The sequence below is a fragment of the Pyxicephalus adspersus genome, chromosome 2 (genome assembly GCF_032062135.1).
Source record: "Pyxicephalus adspersus chromosome 2, UCB_Pads_2.0, whole genome shotgun sequence".
NCBI classification, from domain to species: Eukaryota; Metazoa; Chordata; class Amphibia; order Anura; family Pyxicephalidae; genus Pyxicephalus; species Pyxicephalus adspersus.
In genome coordinates, this window is record NC_092859.1 from 18,492,683 (window position 1) to 18,514,144 (window position 21,462).

A 21,462-nucleotide genomic window follows, 5' to 3' on the forward strand; every position below is an offset into this window, starting at 1 on the left:
GTTTGGAGCAATCACAGCCTCCAGCATTCTTGCATATCCCTGCCTGCTGTGCAATGAAACTGAATCACGTGAATGGCACCCAGCCAGTAGAGATACATTCTGAATTGTACAAACAGTTCGTTCACATACACCTGTATGGCAATGCAAAACCAATCTGATGCAAACATAATCCCGTCAGCACAATGAAAAAAAAAACAGCAAATGTTTAAAAATAAATGTATTTAATAAATAAAATGCACAAACAAACTATACTTTTTCACAGTTAGTTGCTGTGTCACTTTTTTAATCTATTACAGGTTCACCATGTTATATATATTATCCATAAAATAACTGGAAATCAAGGAAAGTGCAAAACCAGCACATAAGGCATACAATTACTGTGCTGTGGAGGAACACATTGAGAAGCAGCAAGGCGTCTATGGAGTATTGCATTGTGCTAAAGAACAAATGTTATATAAAGATTACATGTCTAATACCCGGGGTAGAAAGGTTTGTGCTGGCTGAGGGACACAAAAGTAAATAGGGTGACCGAGTGGCTTGTGAATAGTTGGAATAAACATTATTTACAGTTTACAAGGATTCATTTATACATCCATAGGGTTCATATGTCCTTTGCATTATATTATAGCATAGTGTATTAGTAAGAAATAAAGACTGTTTTTTCAGTGCTGTGCTAGTGTCTAATAAAATATGTCTAAGGACTGAGAACGTTATGGAAACCATTCCTGGAAGTCTCCTTCAACAGTAGAAACAGCTGTAAAAGGGAGATAGTTTCTGTGTCTAATAATAAGTTTTAGTCCTAGCTCAATTTCTTTTATTGTAGTGCAGTTTGTTACAAGTGAGTTCACACAGAACAAACAAGACTGATAGCAATATGATCCAAAATTGACCATGCCCTTTAAAAGACTCTTCTGTACCCAGACTGAATAGTCTTCATAGCTTGTGCATGTAATACACATTATTATTTATGACTTAAGGTCACTCAAGATGTGAACAAGGATTGACAGATTTCATAGAGGATAAAACATCCTAGCAAACGTTCAGAACATGACAATGGGCTCCCTCTAAACCAGACCAATAAGGAAAAAAACAAACAATAATACACATATACCTTATATACTCAAGTACTTTTGGCACTCAACATGTCACTAGCAAAAGTCTGGGTTTATGCTCAGGTCACACAAGTAGATGGCACTGTGAAGTGTGTAACAAACTTGTCATCGAAGACATGAGTTTCCAATTTACATTAGGACACAATGCCATCTACTGGTGTCCAATAACCCTGCACAGACGATCATTTAAAGCAGAACTAAATGTGAACAGGCTGGTTTATTATTGCAGGTGATGCAATCTTTGGGCATCCTGATTGGCCAGGCTGGAATTGAGTAACTTCTATGCATGTGTGTGAGAATTAATCCACGAGCATGTGAATTTCAGTGTACAGAAAATTTTGCAAACAGGCAGGTAAATATTTTTTATTTCAGAAAGAACCTGTGCCTGTGCCTTCTGAAACAGCCTGTCTGATAAAGTGGAACTAAAAGCAAAAATTTAAGGGCAAGTGACCCATTATAACCAACTCAAAACTACAAAATACTTTACCCTTAAAAAAGGCAAAAAACATGTACAGCCCTAACCCGCCATGGATGTATTTATCCATGTAAATTTTATTGGCATTTCTTTTGATTACAGTTTTGAACGTTAGCAATGATTGCTGCATAAATTGATAAATTGGGATACATTTAAATATTGCACTCATGGAAGGCAGAGTAAACATTTCAAACATATCAACAATGGTGAAATAGAAAATCTCAATTTCAATTTGACCCCTTTCTCCACTTTGTAAACTTGGATTTGTTATTTCTTCACATTTCGCCACTTATATTTACCCATATTATCACTGTTTTTCTTATTGATGTTGGCTATTTTCTCTAAAACACATACACACCTCTTTACAATTTGGCTTCTTTGAAGGCCACTTACAACCAAAGTCTATCATTTTCAATACATGTACACACAAGGTTATTTAAAGTTACAGAAGCTGTGCTGGATCATATATAGTGCACGGCATATAGGTTACACACACAATTGTGTGCTTAGGAAGACCCGAGTGAAGAGATTTCAATGACATGCCCAGTCCTGTGCTGTTCTTCTCTATATAGCTCCCAGATGATGGAGTCACTGCAGTAAACCTGACTATATTTAGCCAAGCACCCCAGAGCTGTGATGACCTTCACATAGCCCAGCCACATCTGTATGCAGATTACAAGTTTCCCTAGGTGGAGAGAAGCACTTGGTAATTATACAAGAATTACATGTCACTGAAATCCAGCTGTAATAGGTTGTTATTGTACTTTATATCTCACCGGACCTTCTCCCGCACCCAGAGGGGGTGCACACCAATACCTATGTACAAGCACAGGGACTTGATATCTATACAGAACACCTCCTCTGCTCCCCAAGCATGGAGTTGTCCTTCAGCAGATATTACAAAATTAAATGTTAAGGTATAGTTTTATTTAAACCCTGAATACTAAAAACGTTATATATTACTGTAGATAGCAATATGGTTTATATTACAGTGGTGGTGTTTAGCCACTGACTGTGTATTTATAAAAGCAGCTGTCCATATTTTCAGGGGGTTTTGGTCCCAGCCGTGGTTGAAACAGTAAATTCACTATGGGAAAAAAGATTATCCAAATGTACCTAGAAAATTAGAGAAACAAATGGTTAGGTCATGTCACTACCACAAACATATTCCAATGTTTAGCATGTTAGCAATTTTGAAACAGATTCTTCATCAATAGTGTTTATTAAGGTACAGAAAAATACTCCTACCTGTGTAATCATAGGTATAGAAAGCCTACTTAGGGGTTATTAGGGAAAAGGGAAGGTTTAAAAGGGAGGTTAGGGAGTGGAAAGGAGCAGGAGAGACTCGGAGAGTAGAAGCAGTCACGCAGAAGGGAATGTAATGATGGGCAATGGACTAAAAAGACTGGAGTCAACCCATATCTGTCATTGGTAACCCAGGGCAGATCGTTACAGGAGAGACGGGTGATACGACAACTGACGGTTAAATCCTTCACTAATGATTTGACTAAGGAACACATTTCTCATGTAGCTGCAGTATCTCTTTATTCTTTTTTGGAAAAGGAGGATTTTGCATACCATCAAATCAGCTCCTTTGTGTCTACAATATCACAGAGATTTTCGGATAAAGATTGGACCAATGCACTAGACAAACTGTTATTATGGTCGAATCCAGAAAAGAGAGCTATAACAGAAGTTTATCAGACTTACAAATATGAGGAGAGGAGTACGGGCTTAAGGAGATGGCATGTGTGTCTTCTGTCTAGGTCCCCCACAGAAATTCTGTTTTCTTACCGTAGATCTTGGAGAGCGATCCCCTCCTCTATGTATAGGGAAATGGTGTTCAAATTCTATCATGGTGCATATGTCTCTCCACACCGTTCCTTTCTTATGGGTTTAGGGGAGACGTCATTTCATATGTTCTGGGGCTGCCTCTTAATTAAAAGAATTTCGAGGTTGGTGGTGCGGTTCGCACTGAACCACTTGGTAACATTTCTCTCGCTTACTCCTAACTGGGCTCTGTTTGGAGTTTTGTCTGAACAGGTCCGGGTAGCCAGGGGATATGGTAGACTCCTTATGATTATATCAATGGTGGCCAAAAAGGCGATTCTGAATAAATAAATAAGTGCAGCCCCCTACCTTGAATCTATTTTTAGCAAAGCGGACACATGTTTTCCAAATGGATTGAGTAGAAGCCACAATTCACAAAGATTTAAAGACACAAACATTTTTTTTGAGCCATGGGAGTCATATATAAATATACCATTGCTAACTAAGCAATGTATAATATCAATGTTTGACCAGACTCCCTGGTATGCAACCAGGCTATTGGACAATAACCCACCTGTAGTTTTGTAAATTGTCTCACACAGAACTATGTGGGTTTTTAATGTATCTTTTATTGTAAGATTTTGTTTATCTGTCATTGCACAATAATTGTTAGGCAATGCTGAGTTATTGCCTGTATTTCGTTACTGTTTATTTGTTAGTTCGTTATATGATGATTCACCTGTGTTAATATTCTCAATTATGTTGTAATTGACTGTCTATAAATTCCTCTGTTTGTTTAAAAAAATAAAATAAAAATTATAAAAAAAAAAAAAAAAATGAACTAGAGTCCAACCACACATCATGCTGACAGTTCAGATTAGAGTTCCAAAAGACTCAAGGGAAGGATTTAGTTACCTAGGGATAATTTTTAACTTAAGAACAAACACACCGTCCCTATCTCGTATGTAACCTGGGGACTACATATATATATATATACACACACACACACATATACACACACACACACACACACACATATATATATATATATATATATACATACATACATACATACACACAGATATACATATATACATACATACATACATACATACATACACGCACACACACACACACACAGATATACATACATACATACATACACACACACACACACACACACACACACACACACAGATATACATACATACATACATACATACACACACAGATATACATATATACATACACACACACACAGATATACATACATACATACATACATACACGCACACACACACACATCAGACAGCACTTACCTGCAGCCACTTGTTCAACTTCTCCCATGCCAGCTGGGCTTGTGTCAATTATTATTGTAGTGGCTGGTCCATGTTGACTCCCATAGTCTGGTAAATCTCTTTAAGAAATAGTAGTGCTGTGTCTTCTGATGTCCTGAAAGGTGAAAGGGTTGTTAGTGATACAGAAAGTAATATATGACCACCCCCCTTCAAAATAGCAATTAAAACAAGTAAAGAAAACCCCTTATTGTGGTATCAAACAAGCTCACTTCCTATTTAATTCCCAATGCCTTTATGCAAAGCAATAGCTAAAGCCAAAACTCTAAAGATAAATGAGGAAAATCAAACCGCTTATACTATGTTGGTGTTTTACTATACTAAGCTGCCCTGTGCTAGCAGAAGGTGATGAGCTGGATCTCTCTCAGAGCACAGGGTCTCCAATAGTCCAACACTCTCCTGAGCTATTTTCAACAACGCCAATATTCTAAGGTATTTTAGTTGATAAAACATGTGTATAGAATGGGAATTGTGCTCAAATGTAATATGCCTATGTAAAGCAACCAAAAGGAAGTTAACCCTGACATTCATAATATCTGTAAAAAGAATACAAAAATATAGAATATTACTATTACCAGTAACACAGGTGGCTCTGAAGTGCAAACAGATATTCATTAAAGCTCTCAATAGGTTTCTCCTGGAGAACATAGTCAAAGCGTTGTCCATTATTTAACATCCCCACATCAATGTGCACAGGCTCTTCTTTCACTGCAGCTTCCTCTGGTTTCTCTTAAAGGTAAAATGTAAGTAATTTTGTTATCAGAAGATGCAACTTAGAAAGCAACTGTCCAGTATCTATGAGGTGGGAGAGTTTCTACATAACATTACACATGGGGAACTAGGGCTAACTTTTTATATTTGGGCCTAGACTGTAAAATGGATGTGTTCCCACCCACAACCTCTATGCATACAGAAGTGAGAAACAGAATATATAACAAACTCCTGGTGTGATAAAAGCCAAAAGATGTGACATCATACTTTTTTCAGTTACTCAACACAGTGGTACTAAGGAAAACACGTATCAATTTTTTTCTAGAAGTGAGCTATAAATAGAGATTACATATTACTCCATTAATTAGAAGTTCTAGTCATTTAAAGCTATATCTCCAAACACACTAGGGTAACCCTTCCCCTCTTCTAAATGTGTATACACGAGATAGATCTGAGCACTTGGCTGACCCTTTATGTGATGCAACAACCACAAAAGTTAGAGATCCACTAGGTACAGGTTGACAATCAAAAATCCAGCCTTCAATAATCTGGATCCTTCAGTTTTCTGGCATGGATTTCGGAGCGCATTTTCAAATTTACACTGTTTATGTGTAAAGTTACGCTGCCTATGTTTTGATGGTGCTGTACTCCATGATCAGCTGTTAGGTCTTGCTTTTCCTCCATAAAATGAAGCCGTTCCTGCTGCTGAGGATGCTGTTACTGTCAGTGACAGCCCATCTGCTTAGCTTCTTTTCGAGGGTACAGTAATGATTAAAATTCTAAGGCACTATTTTGTTTAGTTGAACTAAAGTTCTGTAAAACTGTTTTATTTAGTTGGTGAACATAAAAAATGTAATTTGCTTTTCCTTTAGTATCATTTCATTTTAATATATACAGCATTTATAACTTCAAAAATCCGGAATTTTCTAAAAATCCGGCAGTCCTCAGGTTGACGGATTTTTGAACCTGTACTGCATATAATATATATGGCAAGGAGCTTTATCCTGGGAATATATTATTACAAGGACAAAGGATGTAAAAACATATAATATACATACTGCTAGGAATTTCTATGTTTCTATTATTTATTGGTGTAAATTATGGTAGAGTTGTAACGGTGTATAGAAGCTATAGGTTTTACAATGTTTGTTTTTAGTACTGCATTAAAAAAAAAAAAAAAAAAAAAACACATAATTTATTTAAATGTATGAAGCTTTATATATAGTACCGAAAAAATCCCAAGATCAAAATTATGTTTGAAATTGTTGTTAAGGGGATGTGATGCTGAAATCTTATATCCCCCACTCAATAGGCAAGAATACTTTAATATAATATATAAAAAATTCAAAAACTATCTCCACAATTTACCAGCTTTGTCTTCAGCCGGTGGGAGTTCTGAAACAGAGAGTGTTGCGGCCTCAGCAGTAGGAGGTGGTAAGGAAGGCACAGGGGGTCGCGTAAAGGTTTGCCAGGCTATTCGTAGTGACCCCAGGATGTCTGTCCCCATCCGGGTGAGGCCTTCTTTGAGTTCTGGGTGAAGAATAAAGATATATTAAATAAAAATTAAAAAAAAAAAAAAAAAAAGCAAACCAATGTTAAAAAGCCAATGTGGACGTACAATATATTGCATGTAGAGGCGAATGAAAAAATAAAGTACAAAGAGAAGAATAAATATATTACCTAAATGCATTCTCTTTCGACCTTTATGATGGGGGATAAGCATTGGCTCAAAATCCACATCCCTGAGAACCATTGGCTCTATCCTGTATGCAACTGGATCAAACTAAGAGTGTAGGGAAAAAGAACTGTTAATACTAATCAAACATTTTTCTATGGCTGTTCATCAGTTTTACTACTAAGGTAAATAATTGATAGTAATATTAACTGCTATAAAGAAATGCTGAATTGTTGTTGTTTGTGGTGCTTTGCCAAATGAACCAAACTAACCAAGTTGGGTAACACATATAGACCAAACAGATTTTACTACTACTCTTAGCTGAATAATAGTCATCATGATTGGATTGTATGGTATCTTCTATGTTTTGCTAATATAAATATCACATGTTAAGCACTCCTTAACAAAGAGTAACTATGAATATGCTTAGGAATCTTATTATAGTGTGTAATAATGTGTCTAATTTCTCCCAGAATTTAGTTGATTATCATGTTACAGCCACTTATATAACGTATATAATTCTAGATTTTTATCTTGACAGATGCTCCTAAATAAAGCTGCGCAAGGTGCAAAATTGATGGCTATCAGCCAAACCAACCAGCTGTTTCACATGGCATACAGCAGTTAGAACAATAAATAAATGCTGATAACTTGGTAAAGGATTCTTGCATGGCAAAACCATGACACAATTGTCAGCAACAGGTGTTCTCCCTGGGGATCAATAAATTCTTAAAATTTGGAATGCAATTACTACTGCAGCTGTGCAACTGTGCTACAAAGCATACTAACCAATGCCAGCACACCCTGGGTTTCGATAAATAGTGACCATTTTTTATGAGTTCCTGTACTGGGCAGTCATGTCAAAAAGGAAGCAAAAATTTTTGATACCAGCTGTGGGTGCATGTCCCGGGGTTTAATAAACACTGATAATTTGATACAGGATTGTACCCTGTGCACAATCCTACTGACTTTATCACAAAAGTATCATAATATTCTGCAGACTGGACATGCACAATTAATCAAAAATAAAGGGACAGGAAGAGAAACATGGTCTTAGGAGCAGCATGGTATAAATAAAAGACAAAATAGTGAATAAAAACGGGCACAAGATGGGCAGTATAGTACATTATCACTGGCACAAAATAGCCATAGGTGGGTCAATCATCAGCCCCATTCTCCGCCTGGCCCACCACTTCTTGGGGGATATAGATGATACATTTTTATCGTTACCTTTTGAAACAATACAGTAAACAAAATCTTCTGCACCACCTGACTAAAGTTTTTATTCTAAAAGCTCATTCACACTAGGGTTGCAGTTACATTGTAAAACAAGGCAAGGGAATGAGATTACAGTGGTGCAATGGGGTGACATTCATTTTGAATGGCACCAGACACAGTAACAGAATAGCAGCCCATTGTAGCTAAATACAACATGCTTGCTCTTCATTGTGATGGATTGCCAACTTGTACATACCGGATGATAGATATTAAAGAACCGTTTACATGTGGGGAATTGGTACTTAGGGTCAATCCTCTTCAATCCTCGTACAGTCAGGAACATCCCAATGGGGGATCCCCAAGCAAAGAAAATTTCTGGGTGGAAACTGAGTTGGGGGTAATTAATTTTTACCTGAAAAGAAATGAAATGTATTTTAAAACCTGGAAATGTTCAGAGATAGCAATCAGCTTGATTGGCATTTTATTATTGTGGTTTAGCATTTTGCACTTTGAAAGTGGAGAATGGAATTAGCTAAAATGAGGAATAGTGCTATGTCCACAGATTTATGCGTCCACAAGCAGAACTCAGATCTTGCTCTAGCCCTCCCAAAGTAACTCTGCACCCCATCTATTTGCAGCACAGTTTAGACCCATCAGTAACAGACCCCCCTCAATGACTTCAACACGGCCACAGCCCACCATTCCTTCTTCTTCAGTACAGACCACCTCTCAGAACAAGCAATCCCTATTCTTAAGTTACTGGGGATCATTGGTGTTCAAACACCAATTTTGCATTTTTAGATCTGGCAATTAGTGGGTGAAATGTAAGTCTGTGGACTTCACTGTGGTCTTTTAAAGTGGCAATAAGGCTGGAAGATGTGGTAGAAATGTGCAATTATATATCCTGCAACACAAAAAAACAGTGACAATCTTTTATGCGAAGGACATTTTATGATATTTTTATATTTATGATATACTTTTTTGTATTTTTGAATACAAAAAAGTATAATGTGCCATGTGCCTCTCACCTGTCCTATTCCCACATCAAAGTACTCATAATTAACCATATTAAAGGTGCTTCCCGAGCTGAGTGGAGGCTGGTTGACATCAGAAGGATGTGTGGTGTACTGCGTTGGGCAATCACAGTCCTGTAAATAGATATTAGTTAATAAAAATCTTTGGGTTGTCCAAATAAGATATTTAACCCCCACCATAACAGTGAGCCACTACCCACTAGTCCAAAGTACCTCCTGTAATTATCTGTGCATTAAATTATATAAACAGCTCTACATAAACTTTGTGAAATCCCCCATCCAATCAAAAAGTAAACTGTGTTTTTACCATTTTGTGGGAGTGCTGGATAGCCTATTTGTACTTCCTTTATTATTTACCCCCAATATCCTACTATGTACAGTACAGTTATGTAGGGCTGACAGGTGAAAAAGTGCCCTCTCCAAGCTGCTCTCCACCCCAGGGAACTTTTACCCTTACCCAAAGCATGAGCTCTGCTGATGAACACCACATTTGTCTACAGTAAAAGTGCAATTCTTTACACCAGCAGCAAAACTATGGAAATTAAATGTTTACACATGTACTGTACAAGCACTAACAGTCCTAAAACAAGCCATCACTGACTTCTCTAGCTGCATGTACTGTAAAGTAATTCATTTTTAAACAGAACTTTATACTCCAGTTTTAGTTTTAACATTTTAAAAACATGTTAGGGCCGTCAGGCTGCCAAAATCTGTTTTCCTAGAAAATAGAGTCCTGATTTTAGTGACTCATTAATGCGGTCATGATAGATTGGGTGCACAGATATTTATTTTGCTGTTGTGCAGTAAGTAGAGCTGCCTACTACATGTCAGTGCATTAAAGGAAGTGCACACACTCTCTTATGTACATCCAGGGCTCTTCATGACTAATGACACTACTAATGATATCTATTTGGAAATTGGTCTGGACATGACATCATCTGAAGGATGTATGTTACATCCAATACTGCACATTGTGCTGCACTGCCGGTCTGCCAGAGACATGCTTTATGATGACAAATAAACTAGTTGAACAGTACAAGCAGATTGGATAGATTCAGTTACCTTCGGCTGTTCTCGGTGTTGGATGTGATGAAGTATTTTCTTCCGTGGTCCTAATGGGATACCCATATCCTTCAAGTCTTGCTCTGTGCACATACACTAAATACAAATGTGATACAAAATCAAAAACTTTACAAGAATAAATATGTACACAAACGAACTATTTAATTAGCGGAGTCACTAGACATAAAATGGTAGAAAGAAAGATCACTGTTACATCAGTGTTCACTCCAGCCACTTGAGATGGGCGCACCACCCGGCAGTTTTCAGCAACCACCCGGCTGTTGTTGGGTGGTTACTAAAGAGTTGGTTCACAATACAGGGGTTGCCTCCCACCTACAATTTGCCTGGGTTGAACTCTGTACAGTCATAACTGTTATGGTGGGACAGTAAAGTTATGTACATACTTTCAATTTTTGTCACTTGAAGCAATTGCTAGTGATGGTTTTGAGTGATCATACAAACGCTATACAGATGTGTGGCTCACCTACTACTCAGTAGCATCCTTTGTTCTATGGGGAGGAGAAGAGCAAGGAAGTAGGAGGAAAGGCAGGAGGTGGCCTGCTTAGAGGATTACAATGGGCCTTTTCAAAATGGAACAGTGTGGAACACCTGCTTGATTTTCACAAATGATCCTCTCCAGTGCATCTGTATGGGGCTCAAGAGGTTGGGAACAAGAAATGGCAGCAAGAGCTTGTCCTCATATTTTACAGCTAATTTTACAACTAAAGCTCATCCATTATTTCTGCATGATAACAAAATAATACCATGCATATTTTAGGCAGTCTGTCGCCATCCTACAAGTGATATTTAACAAATTGTAAGAATAGACGTTGGCCAAGGAAATAAATCCAGTCAATAAACAGTTTCTGAAAAAACGACAGACAAGGCATCTTTTGATTTTTCATATACCAATACAGCACATCACTGTAGGTCAGAAATTATGAAGGGATTACCAGAGCTTCTGTGTCCATCATTTCTTTCTCAAACATACTGCTGAGTTCAGTGAGTTCAAGCTCCTGCAGCACTTCCCTCAGCGTCTGATTCCTGATCTGTGTCTCTGCTTTGAGTGTTGATGCCTATAAAAAATAATGACTGTGAGAAAAGCAGGAAAACTATTCCCTCCTTTACACACCTCAACCCTTTAAGCCTTTAAACACACACACTATAATATTATTATTATTATTATTATTATTAAACAGTATTTATATAGCACCAACATATTATGCAGCACTGTACATTAAATCGGAGTTGCAAATGATAGACAGACACGAACAGGGACGAACATAGGAGAGGACCCTGTACGAAAGGGATAAGTCAAAGATAAGTGGATAACATTGCACAATTGGTATGAAGGTCAAACAACATATAAAGGATAATATGAAAAACAGAAAGCCTTCAGAAGGGCATTGCATCTTATCAGGAAAAAGCCAATGCATTTTATTCAAGGAGTCTACTTTCATCAGAGCATTGTCCTGTTAAACTAAAGCCCCATACACACTTAAAATAATTATCATTCGAAATGAACGACTAACGACCGATCATACGATAGTCGTTAACAGAAAAAGGACACAACGACGCCGACGAACAAAGAAACGAACGACCGTCCTGGTGGATCTAATTGAGCGACGATCGTTCACTATCTGCTGTGTGTACAGTCGTTCAGTGATTGTGGATGTTTCTGCAATACACTTTCTCCTTTACATGTCACTTCCTGCATCGTTCAAATGATTGTATCTAGCCTGTGTACACTATTTGTGGATTATATTTGAACGATCGTATTATTACAACATGTACAGAATTGTGCACAATACGATCGTTCACAATAATCATGCATAATAGTTCATAATTGTTAGTCGTTTGTTTTCTAACGATAATTATTGTAAGTGTGTATGTAGTTTTAGTGTGTACTGAACTGATAAAAAATTGGGAGAGATTATGAGGGATAGTATGAGTGATTAGTATGATAGATTCCAGATGATGGGTAAACCATCTATCAAGCAATCAATAATTATCTCTTGGGATGCTTTTGATTTTATTAGCCCAGTACACACTTTGGTAAACAGTACCAAACCATGATGAATGGGGACCCTTTAAACCCTGGAAGCATGTTGTTTTTAAAATACAAGAGTATAAAAAAAACTAAATTGGTATATTATACATTTTGTTTTATTCCCTTTCTTTCTTACACACCCAGTCCATATTTGAGCAAAGATCCACCCTTTGGCCTTAAGCTGAAGTCCTAACCAGGACCCAGTGCCATACCCAGTGCCAATTATCCAGGTATCTTGGGGAACTGGTGAATTAGAGGCCAGTAAGTAAGGCTTTGGAAACTGTGACTGAAATAACTATGTTGCTCCTGCTCCAAAAAAGCAGGATTACTTTAACTACCTCATTAGGTCTTCACCCTGAAACTAAACCAAAAAATCCCTGACCCCAAGCTATAATAACTTCTTAAATAAGCCCTTGTTCTATGTTCTCACCCTGTCCAAGCTGAACAACTAAACAGCTTCAACAGATGAACGTTTGGTAATGCACTTCCATACGTTGGCTTCCATTGAATTCCACTGACGTACAAGGCAAGTGTAGGTAAAATAATTAGACAAAACAAATTAAACAAAAAATATACCTTTTCTCTCCGATGATTTTCAAGTGAAGGATCAGTCTGGTTAGTTAGCAGATCGAATAGTATAAGAGACCCTGTGCAAAACACAAAACAACAGTGTTATTAATATTATTAGCCAGTATTTATAAAGTGCCAACGGTACTATATAAATAAGGCATGGTGGCTCAATGGTTAGCACTGGCTTACTGTTTGCAGGTTTTCCCTGTGTTTGGTTGGGTTTCCTCCAGCTACTGCATTTTCCTCTCCCATTCCAAAAACATGCAGTTAGGTTAATTGGCTTTCCCCCAAAATTGACCCTAGACTGTAATAAAGGTATTTGACTGTGGTAGGGACATTAGATTGCAAGCCCCTTTGAAGGACAGCTAATGACATGACCATTGACTTTGTATAGCGCTGCATAATATTTTGGCTCTATGCATGTTTGGCTTGCATGTTTGCTAGAAATGTGGCACCAATGTGCGCTTGTTGTCAAGTAACAATCTTCCTCAAACCAGCACATGGAGTAGTCTGGAAGCAGTCTCCTTCACAATTCCTTCACAATGCACAGTCCCTGGCAGACTTAACTAAGTGGAACAGTCTCTAATAGGTTCTTTAAATTTATGTAAGCCCAGAAGTAAGGCTTTGATTTTTTTCTAACAATAACAGCAGTGGTACAAAAAAAAAAGGTAGGAGTATGGTAGGTAGGAGTATGGACCTGAAGTATGCAGATAAAAATCGATTCAAAATAGGTTGTAAAGTGACGTAAAATAGGTTGCAATTACAGGGATCACAGTTCTGACCAGAGCAAATAACTTTCACTCTTTATCAGTAGTCTACAATCAGGAAAAAAAAACTAAGTATTATAACCATAAAATAGCCAACTGGGAGCTTGCAGGACTTTTAAAATTGAACTATGACCACCCAATAAAAAATATGTGATGCAGCAATGATTTATAAGTGCACTGGTAAGTGATTTATAAGTGCATCCTGCCACTGTGATCTGCAGGATATGCTGGCATGCAAAACACAAATAAAGGAGGATTTGGGTGTCCGGAAAGGTGTAAAAAAAATTTCCAGGGCAATTTAGTGTTAGGAAATCGCAATCGTGTTTGTGTGCACTATATTTATGTGTGTCAAACTAATAGTGTTACCCCCAGTCCCTTTTAGCTGGGTGCACTGCCTGGGACATTTCATTCTCCACCTGTACATTTCGGGGTGGTTACTGAAAAGTTAGGTCACAATACAGGGGCTGCCACCCGTCTACAGCTTCTTGCCACCCAGCTTAAAAACATTTTGGCTTGAAATACAGATATTGTGTAACAAAAATATTTGCAACTGCCCTATTATTATTCGATAGGTTCACTGCTTTTTAAAATTATTTAAAGGATGAATAAGTAAATTTATGTGTAAAATGTACATGCAAAGAATGAAAAGAATGGTATGGTAGGAGTACATTGATACCTACCAAGGCTGTGTCCAGTCACTGAGACACGTCCCCTGAACCCCTGATTCCGTTCCTGGAAAAGTCTATAGATACGATTCATCTCTCCACACACTGTATTGACAATAGTTTGACAATATGTTGGACTGTTATAGAAGAACAGGTCCAATAGCGTCTCATTAGTGAACTGACGGAGTCGACAGATACTTGGAAGTGTAATCCTTTGGATGTCACTGCAAAAAAAAAAAGGATTTATTCATAAACATTTACATGATTACTGCACAAAATCTGCAGGGGTATTCTAGCACTATGAAAATAGTTCTAAGAACATTACAATATACACTCAAAGCTGCTATTATAGGCACTAATACAAGATATAACCCTATTTGCCTTTAAAAGAAACTAAGACTACAAGACTTAACCCAAAGCGATTTGTTCGCCCAGCTCCCTGATCAACACCAATATCTTCACCGGGTCTTCTTGGGGATTCGGAATCTTGATTGACACATCTCCTGTGTGTGTGCATGGTAGTCAATTTATTGTGGCATCAAAACATGCAAAGAATGTGCGCTAAACCATGAATGTGCGACTGAGTGTATGTTAAAAAAAGTTTAGGTGGGCAGAAACCGAATTTCAGTTAGGTGACATACACAACATTTTATACAGTAAAAGCAGCAATTTTCCCTGTTCAGAATGATTCAACAAGAAGCTGGGAATGTTCTCTCTCTACATATATAAAACTTTAAAGTTGTGTATACTATAATACAACAAAATATTAACACAATTACAGTCAGACACGAAGTAGGGCAGATCAATGTATTCATAAAACTTACAATAAATGCTGACCATGCCATGCACATATCATAGCAGTGATGTCAGTCTCTGTCAGAGCAATGCAATGGTCACACATGTTCCTGTGGTCCGGTAAATCTTTGCTCACTGTAACTTAATTTCCCTGCCCTTAGCTGGCAGCAATGGGAGTTGGTGTGGTGCTTGTTTTGCCCATCCTCTTTAGCTATAAAGTGTTGTATGTTTACAAATATAATGAATTATTATTATTAATAACAATAATAATAATAATTCATATAGCACCAACAACATCTTCCATAAAAATTAACAATGGACAACAAACATTCAATGGTCGATGGAAATTATAGTTATTCTCACCATTCTTTTCACATTTGAGAAACTATAGTCTTTGAATGTCCAATGTCTCAAAATGTCCCAGAATGCTTCAACCACCACAAGTGCCACTAACAATGATCGTGTATGTCACATTTATCATACTTTTTCCTCATTCTAATGATTGCTGAATCAACAACTGAATTTCTTGATTAAATGTACAAAATTTACCTACAGGTAAATTTAAAAATGCAAGTAGGCAGGTTGATTATTATTATTGGAGAAGGGACATTCGCTGACACTTCTGCAATAAAATAAACTTTGAACTTGTACACCGATTCCCAGGATGCTGGGAATGAATGAACTCCAGTGCACAATATTAACAGTTATGTTATTCTGGCCTGGTCCTTCAATATGGCATAAGATCCTGAGCCCAGTAAAAGACTGAATGAAGATGTCTCCACCTATGATTAAGCAGGTGAGTGTACTTAAACTGCACATTTCACTGCAGATTTCAACGTTCATCACCTGTCCTTTTTGCAGCAGAGAACCTGCCTGACTGCAATTTTTTCATTAATGTTTAGCTCCATGTTAACAATGCTCAAACTCAACATAAAATCTCCTGCTTCCATACCTGTCTACACCAGTGGCGTCTGCATGGAGAGCATTGTGCCAATTCACGGGGAGGAATTCCACTCGGCCAATCTGCTCTTGCTCCTGGGACTTCTTAAAGTGAGCGTGCAGCAAATTGAGAGAAACAAGCCGGAAGTCATTGACTGCAAGAGAAAGGCAAACTACTGTCACATACTTGACTGATGATCAGATGCACTGCTTAACAGGAGGCTTTTGACAGCAAATAGTAGCAAATTAAAAAAAAAAAAAAAAAGCACAAGAAAGAAAAATGATTGGTTGCAAGAAGAAAAATTAAACTTCATTAAAAACAGCTTTATATCACTACGAAAATATGAAAGCCGTCGTGCTGATCTTGCTTTTAGCTACCTTGTCTATTTTACCAAGATAACCAGGCAACTAGCATTTTAGAAAATGGTCAGCAGTGACAAAACACCAATCTTCCTTAGTGCAGGTGGTCTTTGAAGCATAACTGTACAGTCTTGAGTACAGTTATCCTTCGCACCGCCTCCACCCCAACCGAAGTAACCCACCCTTCAAACTAACATTCAAACTAACCAAGATTCTGGATCCTTCTCTTTGTTTACATTCAGCTGTCCCTGTGTAGTGAAGCCCCATAGAGCTCTAAAGAGAAGCTGTCTATAGAGTTTTAATACAGAATGTACACAAGGAGAAAGAGCCCCAACGGCCAAGATCTCAATACGTATAAATCTATGGGAGTGGTCAATGGAGAAACATGTATGAAAGTACAGGTATCTCTTAAGCTGATGTGATGAGTAAGCATTGACTTACCACATTGTACGATGCTTCGAAACTGCAGATCACAAGCTGGTCCTATACCATGAACCATAAACACCAGGTGATCGATCCTAGCTGGTTCACCTGGAAAAACAATTATTCATGTGTTAGCAAACACTGCAAATAAAAAGGGAGACAAAAGCACAGCAATACTAGGAGGCAGCCAAAATGAATTTAGTAATATGTTTCTGCTTAATAAATCCAGTTTATTAACCTCCCTAGCGGTAAAAAAGTTGCTAAAAGTGGCAACCCCGAGTCACACTCGGGGTTGGAACACCTATGGAAGGTTAGTAAATACAGCGCTTACCTGATCCGCTGGGGTCCCGCGCCGTCCAGCGCCGCGATCTCCGTCTTCTTTCTTCTGCATGCGATGAGTCACCGGGGGAGTTCCCGGTGAGGTCGGTGCGTGTGTACATCCCGGCAGGGCAGGGCAGGAAATTCAAAATCAATTTGTATTGCATTCAATACAAAATAACTGTACTGAATGCAATACATTGGATTTTTATGTGTAAAAGCAGTACATTGTTTTTAAGAACATTTGTTTTACAGTATATATAATAGTATGAGTATAATATGTATTTTCTTTTTTTTATAATAGATAATAAATTAAATATATAGATTTTTTTAATTTATTCAATTTATTGTTTTTAAAAGGTTTTGTGTTTCAAACTTTATTATAATCATACTATTTTATTATACTGTAAAATAAATTTTCATGAAAAACAATGTACCGCTTTTAGACATAAAACCGGAAAGAAATGAACCGCTAGGAAGGGTAATGCTAATATTAATAATAGTTCAAGATAAATGTCTTCAACTAGCGGTCAGAAGTACATTTACACCAGTTTATTACACCCCTTAAACAGCAAAATAAAAAGTTTCCATATCTGCTGAGATATAATTGTATCTTTATTGACATATTTTCAGTGGAGAGGAAGGCAGCTGTATCTACCTGAAAAGTTCCCCAAATATACATATACACATATTTACTCTGTAACGAATGCTGAATTTGTAAGTATTACTATTTAAAGCATTGTTACCTTGAGGAATTTCTACAGAGATATTTTCCACCCCTCTCTTCACTGTCCGTGGTCGGCCCTGTTCACTCGGAGTGGCCCCCCACTCATCTGCTCCTCCTGATGGCTGGTAATGCACCATGAGCTATACATATGACAAAAAAAAAGCACAGATGAATCAATAAAAACAAATGCATATATCTGTAGGGATCTACTAAGTGTATATTCACCAAGTGAAGACTTGTAGGGCACTCCAGTTAGGTTCGATAAAAACCTAGGTGCATTAAATAAAAAGCCCCTTACAGCAGTACATGAACACTGAAGGGTAAAGCATACAAGTGAGTTTTATAGAGCTGAAGGAAAGTCTGATGAAGGAATATTCATTGCAGGGTAAAATTACAATTGTGTGCAATTATTGTTCATTGCACAGATTTACCAAAACAGCTGGAGAGAGCATATCCAAAAAAATGTTATTAATAATTGGTGAATTTATGCTTTCTAAATGGAGATTTCCAGTTGTACACAAGACAGGCAGGACAGGTAACATGTATTGTCTCATCATGATGGACACACAAAGAACATGATTCATAGGGGATGAAGGACCAGGGAACCATGACAGAAAGAGTGAAACAGCCAGTGGAAATCTCAAGGCTCCAGCTTTAGCACAAATATCAAATTTGGGTACATTGACCCTTGCAGTAACAAAGCTGAAACTTGGAATGAATTGCTCCATTGCCCAAAAACTGTTCCAGGTCAGTAATTACATAGAGTGTAAATCTTTAATAACAAACAAGGGCGGCTGATATTTTTCTATCTGAAGTTCTCCGATATAATCATCCACCCACAAAATACCACTTCAGTATATTCAGAGTGAAACTGATCTGGGTATGGCTGCCAGTACCCCCTCTCATTTACCTTGGGGTTATGTAGTATTATGAGGTCTCTGGTTGGGGATTCCAGTCTCTTCTTCCATTCATTCAGAGTCACTGCTTCCATGTAGGCATTCTGCATACACAAAATATGATCACACATTACAGTTCATCTTTCCTTCTATGTCAGGGGTGTCAAACTCAAATACACAGTGAACCAAAATTCAAAACTTAGACAAAGTCACGGGCCAAACTTGAAACTGAAATAGCACCGCTACCACAATTCCCTGCATCAAGAAAACAGTCCAATGTGGGGCTTAATGTTATGAGTAGCTGGAACTCCCTCTTCACTGAAATGGCACCGCTACTATAATTCCCTGCTCCTATAAAACCAGAGGCCGCTGGTCTATAGACGCGGCTACTTCAAATTCCGGCATTACTTGCATTTATAAAACGGGGCCACGCATAGGCAGAGAGGCTGCTGGTCTATAGATGCGAGTGATGCCGAGAATTGTGGCAGCGGCGCTATTTCAGTACAGCGGTGGGCCAGCTGCAATTCATATTTAGGGGGTGTTGAGGGCCACAGTTTGACACCCCTAAACTCTAAAATTCATCCTTACCACAATGGTAATGCTAGTGTAATTCTAATGTAGGGTGGTGCTCTCCCTATATACATTATCAATAACTAATCAATATCATACAGTATTTATATAGTGCTGACATATTACGCAGCGCTGTCCAATGTTCATAGTCAAATTACTAGCTGTCCCTCAAAAGAACTCACAATCTAATGTCCCTACCATAGTCATATGTCTTTATTACAGTCTAAGGTCAATTTTGGGGGGAAGCCAATTAACCTCACTGCATGTTTGGAAGGAAACCTGAGTACCAGGAGGAAACCCACACAACGCAGGGAGAACCTGCAAACTCCATGCATGTAGGTCCTGGCTAAGAAATTGTGTGCAGGGGCTGAGCAGCAAAGTCACATTACAGAATTCTGCAATTCTGTACAGATAGAATGTATGAAGAAATCCTAATAGACACCATACTCCATAATAGAGACATCATAATATCTGTGACTGGAGTTGGGATGTAGGGTGAATTCGGTGAACATGTCCTAATTTACTCTCTTAACTTCCAAATTAAACTGTGATTCTAATCTGAGCTCCCCTGAAGCCACATCTCCTCAGTGCTTCATCATTTACGAGCACTGATGTGTAAAGAGGAAGGAGTCTCTTGCTGGGGAAATCAATGCTTACTTGGAAAAACATTATAAGTAAGCATTTCAAATACTTTAAAATGACAACAGGGTGTCCTAGGAAGCTGAATGGTGTAAAGGGAAGAAGTATGGAGGGGAGGGGATCACCTCTAGGATCTCACTGAAGTTCTCTGTATAGGGGACATATTTGCTGTCTTTATCCCCTTTGTAGAACCAGGTGCATCTCTGCACCACAGAATCCTCTTCATCCCAGTACACAGACAACCTCCGGCGGCTCCCCAGATACACGTCATACCGTCCTCCACACACCGGGATCACAATGCTGTTTGGATTTTGTCCTAAGGACAAGAAAACAAATATAAATGTCATGTAAAAAACTAATACATAGAAGTTATATGAAAAATCATGTGAAGCTATCAACAGAGAACTATTGCCAGAAAATTATAGCTTGTAATTTTACCTCATTCCCATTACATCCACCTGAACTGTGTGGTTACATGGTATATAAAGCCTGCGGTGCTGAATACCTGCCCCTGCCCCATCCTGACTTGTGAAATGTCCATCATGCTCCCTGCTAACTCTAAAGCTTTGGCTCTGACTTAGCTGCAGAGAGACCACTGATTGTCACCGATGAGGGTCCTTTTCTGATAAATGTTGGCAATGTCCAGACTTTTTCTACTAGGATGTGGCTGCTTTCTAGAGAAAATAAACTGTATAGTAGACTTCTAACTTCATGTTTTTAAAGCCCTTGAAATATATTTAGCTAATTTCATCATAAATTTCACATGTGCATTGGTTTAACATAACCGTGACTGCAGTATTATCTGCAGAAATGTGATGCTAAACTAAAAACATGTGTTCCTCTGATCATCCCACCGTAGTGGTGAAACATGGTGTGTGATTTAATGCAATTTAGACATATTTTTCTTGTGAAAGTTAATTCTGATCTAATATAAGGTGATAGTAAGTAGATGGCCGGGTATAGGGCCAGTGTAGGATACAGCCATCTACCCATACAGTAGAAGTCATTACTTGGAAAAGATAAGGGAAAAAAGTGATACAACACTAAAAGCTATATTTATAAAACAGCGACTCAGACATTCCCTCAAACATTCCCACGTTCGAATCTTCCGGGTCCATGTGTTTTAATGGCAGCAACTGATTCCCGCCAAGAATTATTTGAGGGAATGTCAGATTCCCTGTTTTATAAATAAAATAAAATATCCAATCACTAAGTTGATGTATAAACGTATACACATAATATTGTGTGCTGCTTCCCCACCTCTTAGATTGAAAGCTCTTTGGGGCAGGGTGCTCTCCTCCTGTGTCACTGTCTGTATCTGTCTGTTATTT

General features: G+C 38.0%; 1 protein-coding gene across 2 annotated transcripts in view; it reads right to left on the reverse strand.

Annotated features, from left to right (window-relative positions):
• Window positions 1–202: 202 nt before the first annotated feature.
• Window positions 203–21,462, reverse strand: part of DDHD2 (DDHD domain containing 2) — a 24,943-nt gene continuing 3,683 nt past the window's right edge. For both annotated transcript variants that reach the window (XM_072399781.1, XM_072399780.1), the window contains exons 3-18: window positions 20,257–20,447; window positions 18,937–19,026; window positions 18,046–18,166; window positions 17,000–17,089; window positions 16,212–16,353; window positions 14,480–14,688; window positions 13,039–13,109; window positions 11,366–11,488; window positions 10,413–10,508; window positions 9,345–9,464; window positions 8,573–8,728; window positions 7,104–7,206; window positions 6,792–6,953; window positions 5,288–5,441; window positions 4,677–4,809; window positions 203–2,703 (exon numbers count right to left, since the gene is read on the reverse strand). In XM_072399781.1, coding sequence (XP_072255882.1) covers window positions 4,728–4,809; window positions 5,288–5,441; window positions 6,792–6,953; window positions 7,104–7,206; window positions 8,573–8,728; window positions 9,345–9,464; window positions 10,413–10,508; window positions 11,366–11,488; window positions 13,039–13,109; window positions 14,480–14,688; window positions 16,212–16,353; window positions 17,000–17,089; window positions 18,046–18,166; window positions 18,937–19,026; window positions 20,257–20,447 — 1,910 coding nt within the window. In that variant the 3' untranslated portion in view covers window positions 203–2,703; window positions 4,677–4,727. The remainder of the gene's footprint in view (window positions 2,704–4,676; window positions 4,810–5,287; window positions 5,442–6,791; window positions 6,954–7,103; window positions 7,207–8,572; window positions 8,729–9,344; window positions 9,465–10,412; window positions 10,509–11,365; window positions 11,489–13,038; window positions 13,110–14,479; window positions 14,689–16,211; window positions 16,354–16,999; window positions 17,090–18,045; window positions 18,167–18,936; window positions 19,027–20,256; window positions 20,448–21,462) is intronic.